General features: G+C 38.3%; 1 protein-coding gene across 3 annotated transcripts in view; it reads right to left on the reverse strand.

Moving 5' to 3' along the window:
* The window catches only part of RXFP1 (relaxin family peptide receptor 1), a 50,763-nt gene extending 42,334 nt beyond the window's left edge, over positions 1 to 8,429 (reverse strand). For all 3 annotated transcript variants that reach the window (XM_033000221.2, XM_033000222.2, XM_033000220.2), the window contains exon 1: positions 8,291 to 8,429. In XM_033000221.2, coding sequence (XP_032856112.1) covers positions 8,291 to 8,339 — 49 coding nt within the window. In that variant the 5' untranslated portion in view covers positions 8,340 to 8,429. The remainder of the gene's footprint in view (positions 1 to 8,290) is intronic.
* Positions 8,430 to 15,405: the final 6,976 nt, after the last annotated feature.

The following is a 15,405-nucleotide window of genomic DNA, read 5'->3' on the forward strand; positions in this document are numbered from 1 at the left end:
TTCAATTGTTAATGTACATAAAGGAATGTTGCATTATCAGCACGTAGGTGTAAGTTATATGGATATCAATTTTTTCCCAAGTTAGAAAAGATAACGAGAAGCTGCGTTCAGAAGTTTGCCGCCATTTTAGATGCAGTTTGACTAAACTTTACATTTGCACGGATTACTGGTGGATTTCGCCCCCGTGTAGCCTACAGCTCCTCCTTCCCTTCCGTTAGACCCCGTTCCAGCTAAATCAACAGCGGATGATGTCCACTCCTGACGGGACGGAGGGCTGGGAGGAGGAGAGGTTTGCTCCAGCGGTGACCTGCTCCCTCACCCTGTCCCTGTGACACCCTCACGTCGGGTCTGCGATCGCCCCACGTCTGACAGGCTCGTTCAGACAGCGGGCTCTTTGGGGCAAGGCATGCAGAAGGGTGCCTACAAAAATCGAGCCCCGGTCTCAGCGTGGATCGTATGACGCAGCTGTGATAGCCGTATCGCAGCGGTGGAAGGGAGACTGAGAAGAGAGGGTGTTGGAACACAGCTTTTGCCAAGGCTTTAAATGTTACAAGGCTAAATGCTTTGACAGGTATCTTGAATCACAGGCAAGATGCGAAAGGACATTTATGATCTAAAGTCAATGCGTTTGTGGTACTTTTATTGTCTATCATAATAAAGACAGTACCTTTTTTTTTTTTTTTTTACAAAGATGTAAGGGTCTTACTTTATTTGACCTATATGATTACCCATAGTTTACCTAGTGAAGATCTATTAAATATTCTTAGCTCCTAATGCTTCCCTACAGAAAATATACAAGATGTTGCTCACAGGTCTAAAGAGTAAATCTTAAAACTTCGTATCTCAAATGGAGAATTTTTGTTATGATACCTTATTTCAATGAAGAGTTAATTACTAAAAAGAGTGTTTTGTGCTACCAGACATCACAATCTGGCCACATTTTTTTTTTTAATAGATTGAATAAGGCAATTGTATCAGGATAACATATTTATAACTTACAAGATAATATCCCAGTACTTAAACCAGTTGTTGACATGACTGATTATTTTAAAATATCTGTTAGATTCTCCAGAGCTGCACTGCACAAGAACTATTTCTCTTGTCAAAAAAACAATGTGGTTAAAAGATGATGTGAAAGCAGTGAATACATAAATGAAAGATTTAAAAAAGAAAAAATGAAAATCAAATAGTGATAGAAACTAAAAAGTCATAGGTAAGCATGCTAGAGAAATAATCAGTATTTATTCAAAAATAACTTTTTTTTTCTAAAACATATTAAGAAAAAGAAAAACCTTATGTGACATACAAGTCTTAGGAGTGTATAAAAGCCCAACTATTCAATACCCATTTCTGATATGTATTTGGAAAGAAGAAAGTGGTTGTATTCTTTCTGCATAATGCTGAAAATCTGTACCAAAGATAAGGAAGCATTTCTAATGCCAATATTTTGCTAATATAATTTCTAATATTCTAAAATATTTTCAAACCAGCCATAGGAGGAATTTGAAAGGAATTAGTTGAGAAACACTTTGAAACTTATTCTACAACAGGTTTTGAAATATGAAGAAAATATCAAAAGAACTAGATACTTGCAGTGTTACTTGAACACTAGAAAGGAATGAAAGTTCCTGAAAAACAGTGTCTACACTTTGTAGGTAAGACAACATAACCATGAATTCACATGCTTTAACATGGAATTGAAGACCAGAAAATGACACCTTGGAGTGTATTTTCATGGTAGATGGGCTTTCATGAATAAACCTCTATAAATGCAGATCATCTTTGTCAACTGAATTACTACTAACTTCTCCAGACTAATCAAGGCATTTGACCTACAATCACATGGCTTTTAAATTAATTAACGTAGTCCCTTTTTTTTTCCCATACAGAACAAACTTTGGCTTTAACTGTGTTGTGGCCAGAATTTAAGTTCCATGAAAGGATGATGTACTTAACTTAGTAGCTGATTTGAAAGAAGGGTTGGTCTATCATTAACTCAACTGTTTTTAGATTTTATTTTTTAAATGACGACTGAAAACCAAAGGAAAACAGAAAAATATATGTTTTTCTAAGTAAAAAATACCACCACCACCTTTCCAAGCACTGGGCCTTTTTCCCCGTGTTCAGCTCAGCACTGACAATCAGTTTCATGATGGGAAGAAGACTCTCCTCAGAGGTCAGGTCAGTACTTTTATTTTCTGTACAGAACAACAGAGAAAGAGGCAATGTTCACCTGCTTTCACAGACCTATGCACATCTTCGATTCTCAGGCAACGTACAGCCTCTGCCATTCTAAGTGCTGTAGTGGCACTTGCTCTCTCCTGGAGGAAACAATTACTTGATTGAGAATAAACATTTTGACCAAATAAAGCCCTGGGATTACCACAGAGTATACGGGCAGAACAGTGACCTTTGTTATACATAACGGGGTGATATAAAGCCCTCTCTGGATAAACTCTGCTAAGTGACCTCACCTGCACAAGTCCTGCAGGGACAGCGTAGTGGCTGCTGGGCTCTTCTTCCCCACTGCCCGGCCACCCTCTTCCCCTGACAGCAGGTACACAGGGACACCTTGCCCTCGCAGGGCCGGCTCTCCCCGACAGGCCACAGCTGATGGCTCCAGACTCCTTCAAACCCATGTTTTCCCATCAGTCATTCTTCCCGGTATCTCTATCTTGCCCTGTCACATAACTCAGCTGCACGCTGGATCCCCCACGAGCATTGAGGGCAACACAGCAGGTAGTGAGCATAATACTGTGCATTACTCCTTTGCGTATACGAGGTTACTTCTTTATGTGCAACATCAGTTATTAGCAGCATACAATTAAATTCTGTCACCGATCTTTAAATTTCATACATTTCTGCAAACACACCTCTGCATAATACTTACAGGCATTTTACTTACACTTTGATTAGTCTTCTAATGGATTACTGACATCCTGCTGATTAGTCTACAGTCTAACCACTTACAAGTTACGGTATTAAATTCCTCATTAGTTTGGTTGTACGGCTGCAATAATTAGACTTCCCATTTTTAAGTCCTCACAGATTGCTTAAATTACAGTTTAGGATATGGTATTATTGCTCAGATGGGGAGCTGACACATTAACATATGTATGGCAAGCGTTTCTGTTAATTTTAGGTTCCTACTTTCAGAATCAGTTTCACAGATTACTTAAAACACAGCTTTTACAGATTTCAGTGGCAGCTGGGAAATGAACACTGCCACATCAGGATGATCAAGCCAAAAAACCTAGAAAACCTGCCACATAATTATTATCCATTTATGAAGCATTTAGTACATCACTGTCTGGGGCAAGAAAGAGGAACAGAAATCAGTTTTCCACGGCAGAACTCAACTGTCTTCATCACATAGCCATCATTTTGTAATCCCCAGACTCATTTTCATTTTATCTTTATCTTCTATAGCAAATGAATAAGCAGTCACATAGGCCGCATAATGCACTATACATCACTGATTCATTCTTCAAATGCAGTACACAAAACACAAGTTTTTCTGGAGAAAATGAAGTATGTGCCCATAGGACAAATTAAGTTTGCATCCTTTGTCTTAATTCCTAAGCACTGAGTTTTCAAAATCAATAACGTTCTTTGATATAGGTAACATCTCAGACATTAAAAGAGGAAATCAATTTTTCTCCGACATTTCGTAACACCATGCTGCATCACTAGTTCGGATCCTTTATCTCTCCAGGCCTTCAGTGAGGGTAGAGTGAGTTGAGAGGGTAGAGTGATCCAACTGCACTAATTACCAGCCTCTGAGCAGAGGTGTTATGCAGGAAGAGATATTTTACAAGGAGATAGTAAGCAACAGGACAATCTTGAGCTTCCTTCTGGCTTTGTAGCACAGTGCTCACCCCACTGAGCACAGTTCCTTTCTCTGCTCAGTCTCATCTTTTCCTTGCCCTGGCTGCTTATCTCATTTCCATCCTTCCTTGCCTAATCACCACCAGCTTCCCATGCTGTCGTATCCTCCTGTGTACAAAGGGTCCCAGCTCTGTCCTCACCATCCTTTGACTTTGTTCTTCAGACACTCCTCTCTCTCAGAGCTCCGTGCCCTTATCCTTTAATCAATTCACTGTTTGCTGCTGGCTCCCTCTCACACACACCTTTGCTCAGGCTTTACCTTTCTAGACTAGTAACCCTTCTGATTTCCATTTTCACCTCTGTCTTCCAGATGCAACCAATACGACTTCCTGGTCCTCACAGCTTCCTATACCTCCCCGCCTTGAACCAGTCATTTCAAAGTCTGATTTGATGGCTTCAAAGTATAGGACACATGATACCACCAGGAAACCCTCACCAAGACCACTGGTCACAGTTCCTCCGATGAGTTTCACACTGATCTCTAGCATCCAGGAACATCCATCAGAGAAGGTTAGTTTTTACACTACTGCAAGCCTTGAACAGGCTCATTAGATCTAGTAGGATGGCCTGTCAGAGAATTACCTCTCAGATGCAGTGATTTTGTAGAGGAATACTGCAGAAATTCTTATTTGTTTAAGAAAAGGCATTGCTTAATACAAGATTCCCAGAATCATTCAATATAGGCAAAGTATCAATTCCTAACTTCCTGAAAAATTTAAATCATTTTAGTAAAGCTTTGCTTGTCTTCTTGCTCAAGGTGAAAAAATGTCCACATTACACATAAAAGTACAGAGCAAATGGTACAAGTCTGGTAGAGTTGCTATAAATAGTCAAGACAGGTTTGCAAGCTGGGTAGCCCCCAGTGCTATTATTGGAGAGGTGCAAGCAGCCTTACCCATGGGGTAGCTGCTGTAAGACCAGCCTGGGCAGACGACAATGATCCAACTCTTAGAGTTTCAGCTTATCGTTGTATAGACTTTTCCCTACCCTCTAGCTGACATTAGAGGAAATTTTGCTCAGGAAATCTAGCCTTCATTCCTGATTTTATGTAAAGATATTAATCTTTGTTATACACATGGATATACAGGATGAACATTATTCTTCTAGCCACAGGGAAGCCAGTTAGATTAATGCCCAAGTTAGATGGAAAAAAAAAAAAAAAAAAAAGAAATAACCAGAAATTATTATTACACAATGATTATTTGAGCTTGTGCAAAGGCTGGAGTAATTTCGCTTTCCTATTTACAAATCTGGAAAGGATCTTAAAATTTGTTACAGACTATGTAAACAAGAGCACTATCCTACACAATCATAAACTTGCACTTCTCTAAATGATTCAGGATGGTCTCTTTCCCACATTTGACAGAAAGCATTTGGCATAAGAGATCTTGTCCTTGAAAACAGCTGTCACATGCATGCAGCACCAAAAGGGCTAGCAAGTTTCAGATGGTTTTAAGAAAGTTCTCCTTAGCATTTTGAAGTTAGGTTAAGAGAAGGGAAAAAAAAATATACGAGGGGAAGAACAGAAAGAGAAGGGAAGTGGAGCTGTAAGCACAAGCAGAAATAGGATTGGAAAACTTCGGGTAGGGGCATAGAACATATAGGGTTAAAATCGTAACAGTTGCTACTGTTTTCCCTAAGGAGCCTGCCAAATCCATTTTGGAATTCACTTTGCATAGTTTTAGATACTAATATTCTTCTGTTTTTCTTAATGATTGATAAATTAATTGTTTGAGAGTCTGTCACTTAGCCAAAGTCCAGGAGGACAAAATAGTTTTTGTCCCCAGAAACCTAATGAAAGTGACTCTAAAGAGACAAACGTGCACTATGGTTGTTGCAGTGATTACAGTTGATTATTTTACTGAAAGAGAAGATGTGGCAGCAGCCAACACAATGCCAGCCACATGCATAAGTGACCTGCTTGCTTCGCAGGGGTGTAAGCCACCCAGGCAGATATTTATCCTGGCTACCCCATTCAATGCTGCCTCTTCCACAACCGGAATCTGAAATGTACTTTCCTCCATGTTACAACTGATGCTGTTGTGCTGGCTAAAACCATGGTATAGATGCTGTTTTGTTTTCAAGGAACCCCTCTACCTGGTATAGTATATTCCACATGGGAAAGTAGTCAAGCAGTTGCCAAGAGTTGCTGGTGCGTAAAAAGCTTGATTATATGGATTACTTTGATTATTTGGATTTTGGAAGGAAAGGTTTTCTTATAAAATAATGAAGAATATGAAGGGAGTAAAATAAAAGAGCTATTGGAGTTATTTGCATGCAACTTTAGCTGTTGAATGAAAAACTAAACAGACATAGATTGAAGTGATATGGCAATTGATACTGAATTGGTGAGGCAAGCGTAGTTTTTGTACGATAGATAATTCTCATTTTACATTTTAAATAATTAGGAGCTTCTCTGAGTTGTAGAAATTTTAAAAACCAAAACAAAACACCACCTCCCCTCCCCCTGCCCCCAACCTCTACAGCTGAACTTCTAGCAGCCCATAAATGACAAATCCAAATTCTAAGCACAGATACACTTGTTTCAGGAGTGTTTTTTTTTTAATATCAACTAGCCTAAAGTATCGAGAAAAGCTTAAATCCACTGTGCAGATGAAGTCAGCCAATTAATAGATGTGGTTACAATTCAGATTGCCGGCTAAAACTCTGAAAAGCAGTGAAGCTATGAACTGTGCACTGAGCAGAGTAAGGAGAAGTGGCCCTAAAACAGGAACGAATTTTGGTGCAAACCAGAGCACTAACAGGCGGCAGAGACTCCAAGCATGCACTTGCTTTAATCTAGGAGTGCACTGCTTCGCTCTTTAACAAATCTAGATGAGCCATGTGGTTTTCTTATAAGCACTATAATATGCTATATATGACGAGCCAATAAACGCCTAAAAAGGTAATGGCCATAATAATTACAATGCCAGAAGGCCTGTAGTCATTCACAGTCCTCATCTGCGATCCTGTTTTGCAATATGCTTTAATATATTTCATAGGTTTTATAAATTCCGCAGCTGAGATGATTTTAACCCAACAGAAATTATGCCAACAATGATTTTCACATCTTGTATGAATGTTTCAACATTTTATTGTTTTGGTATAGAAAAAAAGTAATGTGAAAGGCTTCATTTGTTGAAACCCTTTAGCTTTTATTCTGCATACCTTGAAGCACTACCTTTAAATATTGGATTACTCCTCATGGATAACGTGGGTGTGTATGAAGCCAGACTTTGCTCACAAGCTTGATAAGATCTCATTATCATTAATTCCAAATATATTAATATCACTGTTTTTTCATGCTTGTTGTTCACATCTTATGTATTCCTCCAAAACATAATGGAGCTGCTCAGAGTTTTTCCACAGATTTAACTAAGCTTTGCAACTGTTAAAATAATTGTAAATGGATCTCTATTTCCCAGACTTCTAATGTGGGCAACATCCCTTACAAATCTCATGTTAAGCAACATGATATGAACATACAAACCGGAAAGTTTTAATTTAAAACTGGAGAGAGAGCAAGCTATCGTTCAGTACAGAAGGAGGCAGAATTCAACCTTGTGCTCCTATTAGTTTAACAAAAGAGTTGATATTGCAAAGGGTAGTTATTTCACCTACAAAGTTAATAGAAAAATTATTTTAGTGCTGGTGTGCTACAAAAAGCAATTTTTAATATAAAAATTACAACTAAAGAAAATTATAGTCATTAAAAAACAATCTCAGATATAGATCAGCAGCAACAGCTTCACAGGGACGTCTTTACCCAGGTCAAAAGCAGCACTTACAGTGTGCTTGAATTAAATGAAGAAAGCATTAAAGTAAGCAGAAGGTCAGGTGTAACTCCCCCCACACTGAAGTGATTTGCATCTGAAGGAAAATGTGAATTTCATCCAGTCTCCATCTTGCATGCTGTACTGCCTATCATGTTGAATCAGAGAATAATAATTCCTGCTACCTGAACACAGTCTGTATTTCAAGAGCAACCAATTCTAGTAGCACTTGCACAGTACTGCAACAAACTACTGAACTGAGTCTAAAATGGGGATTTCATGTAACCTGAAATGAGTCAGTTCTGTATGTACCTTCATTAAAATATTTGCAGCAAGTATTTATGCAATGTTTACACTGTTTCTTATTTTTTAATTTTGCCTCGTAACTCTCAATGCATTAAGTACAAAAATATCTGATCCTTGCATGTAGCTATTAACCTTGAGAGACTACAGTACACTTCAATATTATCAAAGAATAATTGCTATGAAGAACTGTAAAACAACACTGAGATATCATAGTTTTGTTTTTGTTTTTGTTTTGTTTTGTTTTTTTAAATATCTACTACTGAAGTTTATCAGCTATCTGCTTTGCAACATTCGAAACAAGAAAAAAAGCCAGGCACACTTACCCTTGGTACCAATAAGGAAGAACATATAGAAGCAGCAGTCGGATGTCATATCTGTCCTTCAGCAATTCAAAGAATAAAGTCAATGAACGTCGTCCCTTAAATTGCACATCAGCCAGCGTGCTGCTCCTACAGTCTGCTTCTGACAGCCTTCAGCAGTGCATGAAGCAAGCTCCCTTCTCTCCCCTGCCTTCCTCTCCTTTGCGCTAGGTCTCCCTCTCCCCCCCACTCTGGCACACACACACACACACACACACACACACACACACACACAAGTTTCCAGGACCACACCAGCTCCCCAGGCTCTCCCTTACGGGATGGGGTCTGCCCTGCGGCCGGCGAAGGCTGGGCTGTGTGCATGGGCACGGGTCTGCCCCAAGGAAAGCTGCTGCTGCACAAAACACAGCCAGGTCCAGAGAGCTGTCATCAGTAGACCAAGTACCTTCAGTCGCAATACTGCGAGCAGCCGGGAAAGTACAGTTTTATTTAGGCACATCTGTTTAAAAGCAAACATTTGCTATAGTTTAGATAAGAAATGGTGGTTTCTCAAGCAAGGGGAAGTGACATTTATAAACCCAGTCACTTTGTAGCAATCCAGTCACTCACTGAAATACAGAAAAACGCACAATGTAATTTATTTCCAATAGCAACATGTCACTGTTTTTACACATTAACCACTCCTCACAACTAGTGCTAAAGAAAACAAATCTGATAGAGCAAAGCAGGATGTTTGGAAACATCTACTGTATGGCAATGATATTTTTCTCTCTATTTTAATATTTTGAGACATTCCTATCTGGCCCTTGACTTCACTGTTACCAATAGATCATGGTATACTCCATCACATACACAGTCACGCAGTTAAAAATATTTTTTACAGGGTGAAAGTTAACACTCATCAGCACAGCAAGATATATTTCAAAATGAGTAGATCAGTTGAGATGAACTCAAGACTAGGAGCTAACTTTTATCTGCGCTCTCAGAGATTCAGATTTTTTAATATGTTTTAAAAAAAAATATTGATAGATTCAACAGTGTGCCAGGGTGACAAGGGTCAGGGAGCATTGGTAACATGTCAGCAGCTACGTCAGGTACCTAAGGAAGAAAACCTCTCAGGCTAAGGAAATATGTTCATGCATAAACACATACATGAAATGGTGAATTTAGATAATGGGAAAAAAGATCTATGTCATAGTCAAAAGCAAAGTCCACGTTGTTTCTGTGGCAAAGTTGTATATAAAATAGATATCATGAACTTCCAGTCTCCTGATTTCTAATATAAAATAATACAAAATATAGAAGGGTTTAAAACAAAAAGTTCTTGTCTATGGAAGCCCCAAGACATATGTCGGCACCTACTGTACCAACACTAGTGCTAAGCACTGTACAGGCAAAAATGGATTAGGGACTTATAAAAGATTTTTTTTTTTTCAAGGTGGGGCCTAGTTTTGGAATACGTCAAGTAACACCACACTTGCTTCAAACAACTATTCAAGATTTAATCTAACACCTAGGTGTTAGATGCTGAAAAGGGCTTCTAAGTTGAGAAAACAAGAGGAAAAAACTGAACCAATAATGTGAAAAATAAGAAAAATATACCTTTAAGGAAAATTAAAATAAAAACTCTATCTCTTTACTGCAGGATGAGACAGAAGTGATACTCTAGAGAAAGTTTTTTTCTCTAGTATAATTTCCTCTGTGGCTTTCTGCTTCTGATTTAGTCACCTATACTTGAGATCTGTAGGAAACGCATATGCTTTTAGAATAGGTTATTTTTACCTCATAATACAATAAATCAAATTAGTTGTTTCTTCAAAAAGCAATCTGAGCCTCTACAAAAGCTCCAGATTTTCTACCTCAGGATAGACAGGGAAACCCCCCAAATGCAAGACATGCGACCCACATACATTTTCTGAAGCTCTGCCCCAATGGGACTCTTCACTTTCCAGCCTTCCTCTTTTTCAAGGACCTTTAGCAAGGATACTCATTAAAGTTAATTTTGCTGCAAACACTTGCTCTACAGAAAATCCACTGAGATCTTCTCTCCTCTAAATTTCTGATACATTCATAATAATACACAAAGAAGCAGCAGCACTTTCCAGCCCAATCTCTCAGTGTAATTATATTTAAACCAAGAAACTAGAGTTACAAACGTGAATGCTGCTGAGCTCTGGAATGCAGACAGAAAAAGGAGGAGAGGCAAGCCCGTTATTAGAACAAAACATTAAATAGGACATTACTAGCTTTTGAAAAATAGTTTTGGCTTACCTTACTTGAAAGCATTTTTACTTCTTCTTTGAAGAAGTACTTCTGTGCATTAGAAAGGCAATAAGTACTTCCCTTCTGCCTAAAACATAAAAAGATACAACATTTTGGTGATTCAGAACTCTCTTTTTAATAAAACAATAGGTTTTATATGCCAATTTTTAACAGAGCAAAGGAATAACACATCAGAATTACATCTTTGTTTAAAGCAACTTTGAGAAGACATTCAACTTCATGAGGATGATCAGTATCTGCTTGTGTTTTTACTTACAGCAATTCTACAACTGAAACTCCAAAAACATCACAGAAAACTGTAGTATGGGTTATGATGCATCACTATTGTAGATGCCACCATTAAAAATAAAATAAGCTGTAAATAATTGCTACTGTAGAAATAAGTTAGAATTCCTTTTCAACTTGAAGAAGGTGGTTTACTTACAAGCTGCAACTACTCCCTAGGAGGCTAATGAATATTTCTCCTCAAACTCTGACTCTAACGTGATCAATGTTACAGCTGATAAGCTTCAAGCAGATTCAGTACAGGTGGGAGCAAAGGTATCTCTAAATTTTACTCTATGTGGGACAGATTGTATGCATACAAAATCCACCTGTTACCATGCTGCTCCAAGTACCGAGTAGTATGGGTCTCAGAGATATTTCTGCTCTTTCCTAATAAGGGAATTTTCCTTGGTTCAATTAAGAATAGTTTCAAGAATGTTTCGTGTCATGTATCAAATCAAAGACCTACAAGACAATAGGTATAGCAATGTTAATTTTATAAGTAAAAGTTGCTCATTAAGCAAAGTAAATTTTCAGCTAAAAATACTGACTAGATTGTCAGCTGTTTTTCTGAAGCATTGAAAGTAAAACTGGGCCTGTGTTCCCATATGCAGTAATGAATATTATATATTTCACATTTAGAAACAATACCCCAAGAAGTGAACCTCTTGCTTTCTCAACCATTTGATGGTCAAACTTTAAGTTTTGTGTTATAGCAATAGGAATAATTAATGTATGGATAAGGCTTCAGAATATAGCATTTAAAATGCAAATCCGCCATTATGTGTGTCAGGCCTACAATCCAAAAGATTTAACTGTGAAAATGAACATAATTAGCTTAATTATATTTAACTTACATTATTTTCAAAGCTCCATCACTGTGCTCTGCAGACAGTGCAACTGAGAATAAGACATTTATATTTTACAGGGCAACCACTACCTTTGGAGGATACGTTCCTTATTTAACACCTACATCCATGTTCCCCGAGTTTGAAGCAGAGCAAACTCGAGGACCGCTTAGGAAAAGTACAAGAATATCTGAGCAGTCTAAGCACAGAAAGATGAGACAACCTCATCTACGTCAGCTCTTTCCAAACTGCTACCTGTACGGCAGCACCTTTGTCTAACTATCTCATACACTTGTGACTCAACCTGTATTGTCAGGATGTGTCACCTTTTCATACAGGTCCCTCTTCCCCATTGCACAATTGCAGGGGTTTAGTAAGATTTTCCTCCCAAAACCTGAAGGACCAGCTACACCTGGCCTGACAGTGGAGGCTAACTGCACAGGCACCTTTGCTGCAGGGCCTCCTGACTTCTGGCTTCCCTCTCTGGACCCTCTTTACCAGCACGGCTGCAGCTGAGCTGGGATTACTGGCATCTGCACCGGGGGAGAGGGCAGAGACTTTCCTCTGCTGGAGAAACTACCCGAGTTCGACCTTCTCTCCTGAAGGGCTTTATTACAGGGACAGTACAGAATTTTTTTTTCAGTACCTACGTATATCCACCAAGTGTCTCAAAAGAGAAACCAGTTCTGCCAACCTTATTATAAGCTAAAGCAATTGTACAGTTCGCCTCAGCTGCAGAGCGATCCCACCTCCCTCGCTAGGTCCTCGGCTGTAGCTACAGAGGGGAACACAGACAGTGCCTTTTACTTTTCCACAGGGAAAAGGCAGACAGAGGAGGAAGAAGGATTCAGAGGTGACTATTTGTCCCTCACCCATCTTTTGTTGTTTGTCAATGGGACGCTAGATTGGCTGTAGACAGTGGTGTACAAGCAGCAGTATCTGCCTAGCTCTGAGCTCGCTGAAACTCTTTCCTTTCTTCTGCAGAAGGCAGTCTCTGCTGCTGGGTGGTTTGCTCACCCTGTCCAGCTGTCCTACAACTGTGTGTGGAGGAACAAGCTCAGTCAGAGCAAACTTACTCGCCGCCTCCCTCATTTTCCCCAGTTTTCTCCAGATGTCTGTTCCAGCTGGGTGTTTTGACTAAATCAAGCAAAAGCTCACCAGCATGCTCGACTCAAAGCTGCCATTGGAATGTAGAAAGTATATTTCTTTCAAAATAAGCAAACATATAACCTTTGCCAATGATACGTTTTCCTAATCAGCCATTTTCAGTCTTTTGATTGATTAAAAGAGATTGTAACAGTATTTCTATGTTTGTGTATGAATAGAGGCATGATGTTAATGGCCATTGGAAGAAGCAAGGCTTATTAAAGGACAAATATGTAATATGAGAAGACACTATCATAAGTAGGAAACACTGAAATGAAGAATGCATTTGAGAGATGATTTGTAGGACTATACATACCTGCAGTTTGCCACTGCACTGTGAAGAAAAACCCTGTAAGACAAACCCACCTTTTGTGGAGTAGGTATGATTTCCAATCCAGTAGCTTTTATGCAAAACCTTAATTTACAATTCTAAGTTTGCATTTCTGCAACAGCCTAAGGAAAACAGAACAGAAGGAGCATAAAGGAGCTGTGAAATTCAGAAATCCCAAGGTCATTTCTATATAATTGCAAGTGACCAGTAAAATAATGTTCTCCTATTGTTAATAAATATCCAGGACCTAAATTCACTGGGGCTTTGAGTTCATTGTCTGAGGTGCTATTTATATTTGTTCTTTTCCACAGATACATATTTGATGCAATCATCAAAGGAAGCATAGTATTTATCTGTATCTAATATTGCAGCTTTTGAGAAGCTTAAAATGAAAATTGCTTGACAGAGCTAGGAAAGATGTGGGTTTTGGGAACATCTGATAGCCTGTGGTGAAGGAGGAGCTTGTATTAACAGAGTTTTTTTATTTAGGTGAGTTTTTCTTCTTTTCCTCCAACTAAATTGTGCATGAAAAAAAATCAATATTTCTATGAGCAGCTTGAGCCAAAATGAGGAATTGATTTCAATATTAATCATACAGTTCTAAAGCACTGGGAGTGATACAAGTGGGGAAAACATTTTCAAAGTAACCATGCAGAATGCATGGTTAAGCCATAGGAAGTTATGACCTCCAGCTTTTTTCTTATTTGTTTTCTGATTTTATTTTGAAATGCAGCTGAAACTGCTAAATATGCAAGACTGAGTGGTAGTTCTACCAAATCAACATTCCAAGTAAAAATATTTAGTATTCTGCCCAAGTGTTTGGCTGACTAACACTATAAAAATCTTTTTGCCCCTTGATGATAATTTTTTCTAATTATCTTGAATGTTCTAATACCATTAAGAAAATAAAATATAATCTTAAAGGATAGTGAGATAACTTTAAGCAATGCATTTAGCCTGTTTTTTTTATTTTATCCCAAAATTATTTCCATGTTAATTCTAGAAAATATCCTTGTGGTAGGGATTATAAGACAAAAATCCTAGACAAGTTCTTGAACCACTAGCATTGTAGTGGCATGGTATATCTTGTGCTCTCTTTCTGGCTCAGTCTGGGATTATTTTTTGTTCATGAATGTAGCCTGAGCAAAAGAAACAGTTAATTCTCTTCCCCTTGATCCCTTGTGAGTTCCTCTAAGATATGAGGGAATTGAATGAAATCTTCTGCATTCTGCTCAAAAGCTTTAAACGTTGGGCTATGACATGAAAAGAGGCAATACCATCAGTACTGGTTGGTGCTGACACTCACTTATGTTAAAGGAAACAGCAGGAGCCACCATTATGCTTTGTATGGAAACTGACTTTATTTTGATGTATAGGTGTGCTCTGAAATTAAGTCTTCAGCAGGCTCAGACAGATGAATACCTAGTTTCTAGTTCCTGTTGAAGTAAAGTGAAATAAAACTTGCAGGTGCTTTAACCTCAAGATAACAAACTGTGTCTCCAGTGGCCTGGAACCATCAATTTAGCAATGACTTTTACCTGTATAGATGTTTTGTGATTTCAACAATCTGATGCCACTTTTAGCTTCAGCCCTTATTTCTTGCTTAAAAGATGTGTCACATTTCTACAGGTTTTGATCTCGCGCAATTTAATGTACGGTTTTTGATTATCTACATTTCTACCCATAGGTTTTTATCTTCATACCTCTGAGGAAATACAGATTATCAGCTATTATTCTTTTTTTGACTCTGTAATTTCCCAAAATGTTAAAACAAATAAATAGGAACTGATGTGTTGAATTCTAAGAAGCAACAATTACTGTATTTATGATCTATGCATGCTTTATCCAGGCATCATTTAAATGTCTTGGTAGTAGTGCTGGCTTCCTCCAGATCTGTATTTCTTTATCAATATATAAAAGTTTTAATTTTTTTTATTATAAAAGATGAATCAATACCTGTGTACTGAAATAGTTTTAGCATAAGTAATTGAATTCCAATAATACAGAGTATAAATCCAAAACCCTGATCAGAAGGCATTCAGTGTTAGGACCCTACACATTCAGCACAGCTAGAGGTGCACTGGGCCCTTCCAGAACACAGTGGGGAATTTGCACCTTTTTAAAAAATCATTTGTAACCTGTGGTCAAAAAATGTGGTGGGAATCCATGCAAACATAAACCTGGGTCTAAAACCAGATAGATTTTAATAATGCTGCAACCAACAACAGTTACACTTTGAAGCTTAAAAC

The sequence above is a fragment of the Tyto alba genome, unplaced genomic scaffold (assembly GCF_018691265.1).
Source record: "Tyto alba isolate M040663 unplaced genomic scaffold, T.alba_DEE_v4.0 Super-Scaffold_6, whole genome shotgun sequence".
NCBI lineage: Eukaryota > Metazoa > Chordata > Aves > Strigiformes > Tytonidae > Tyto > Tyto alba.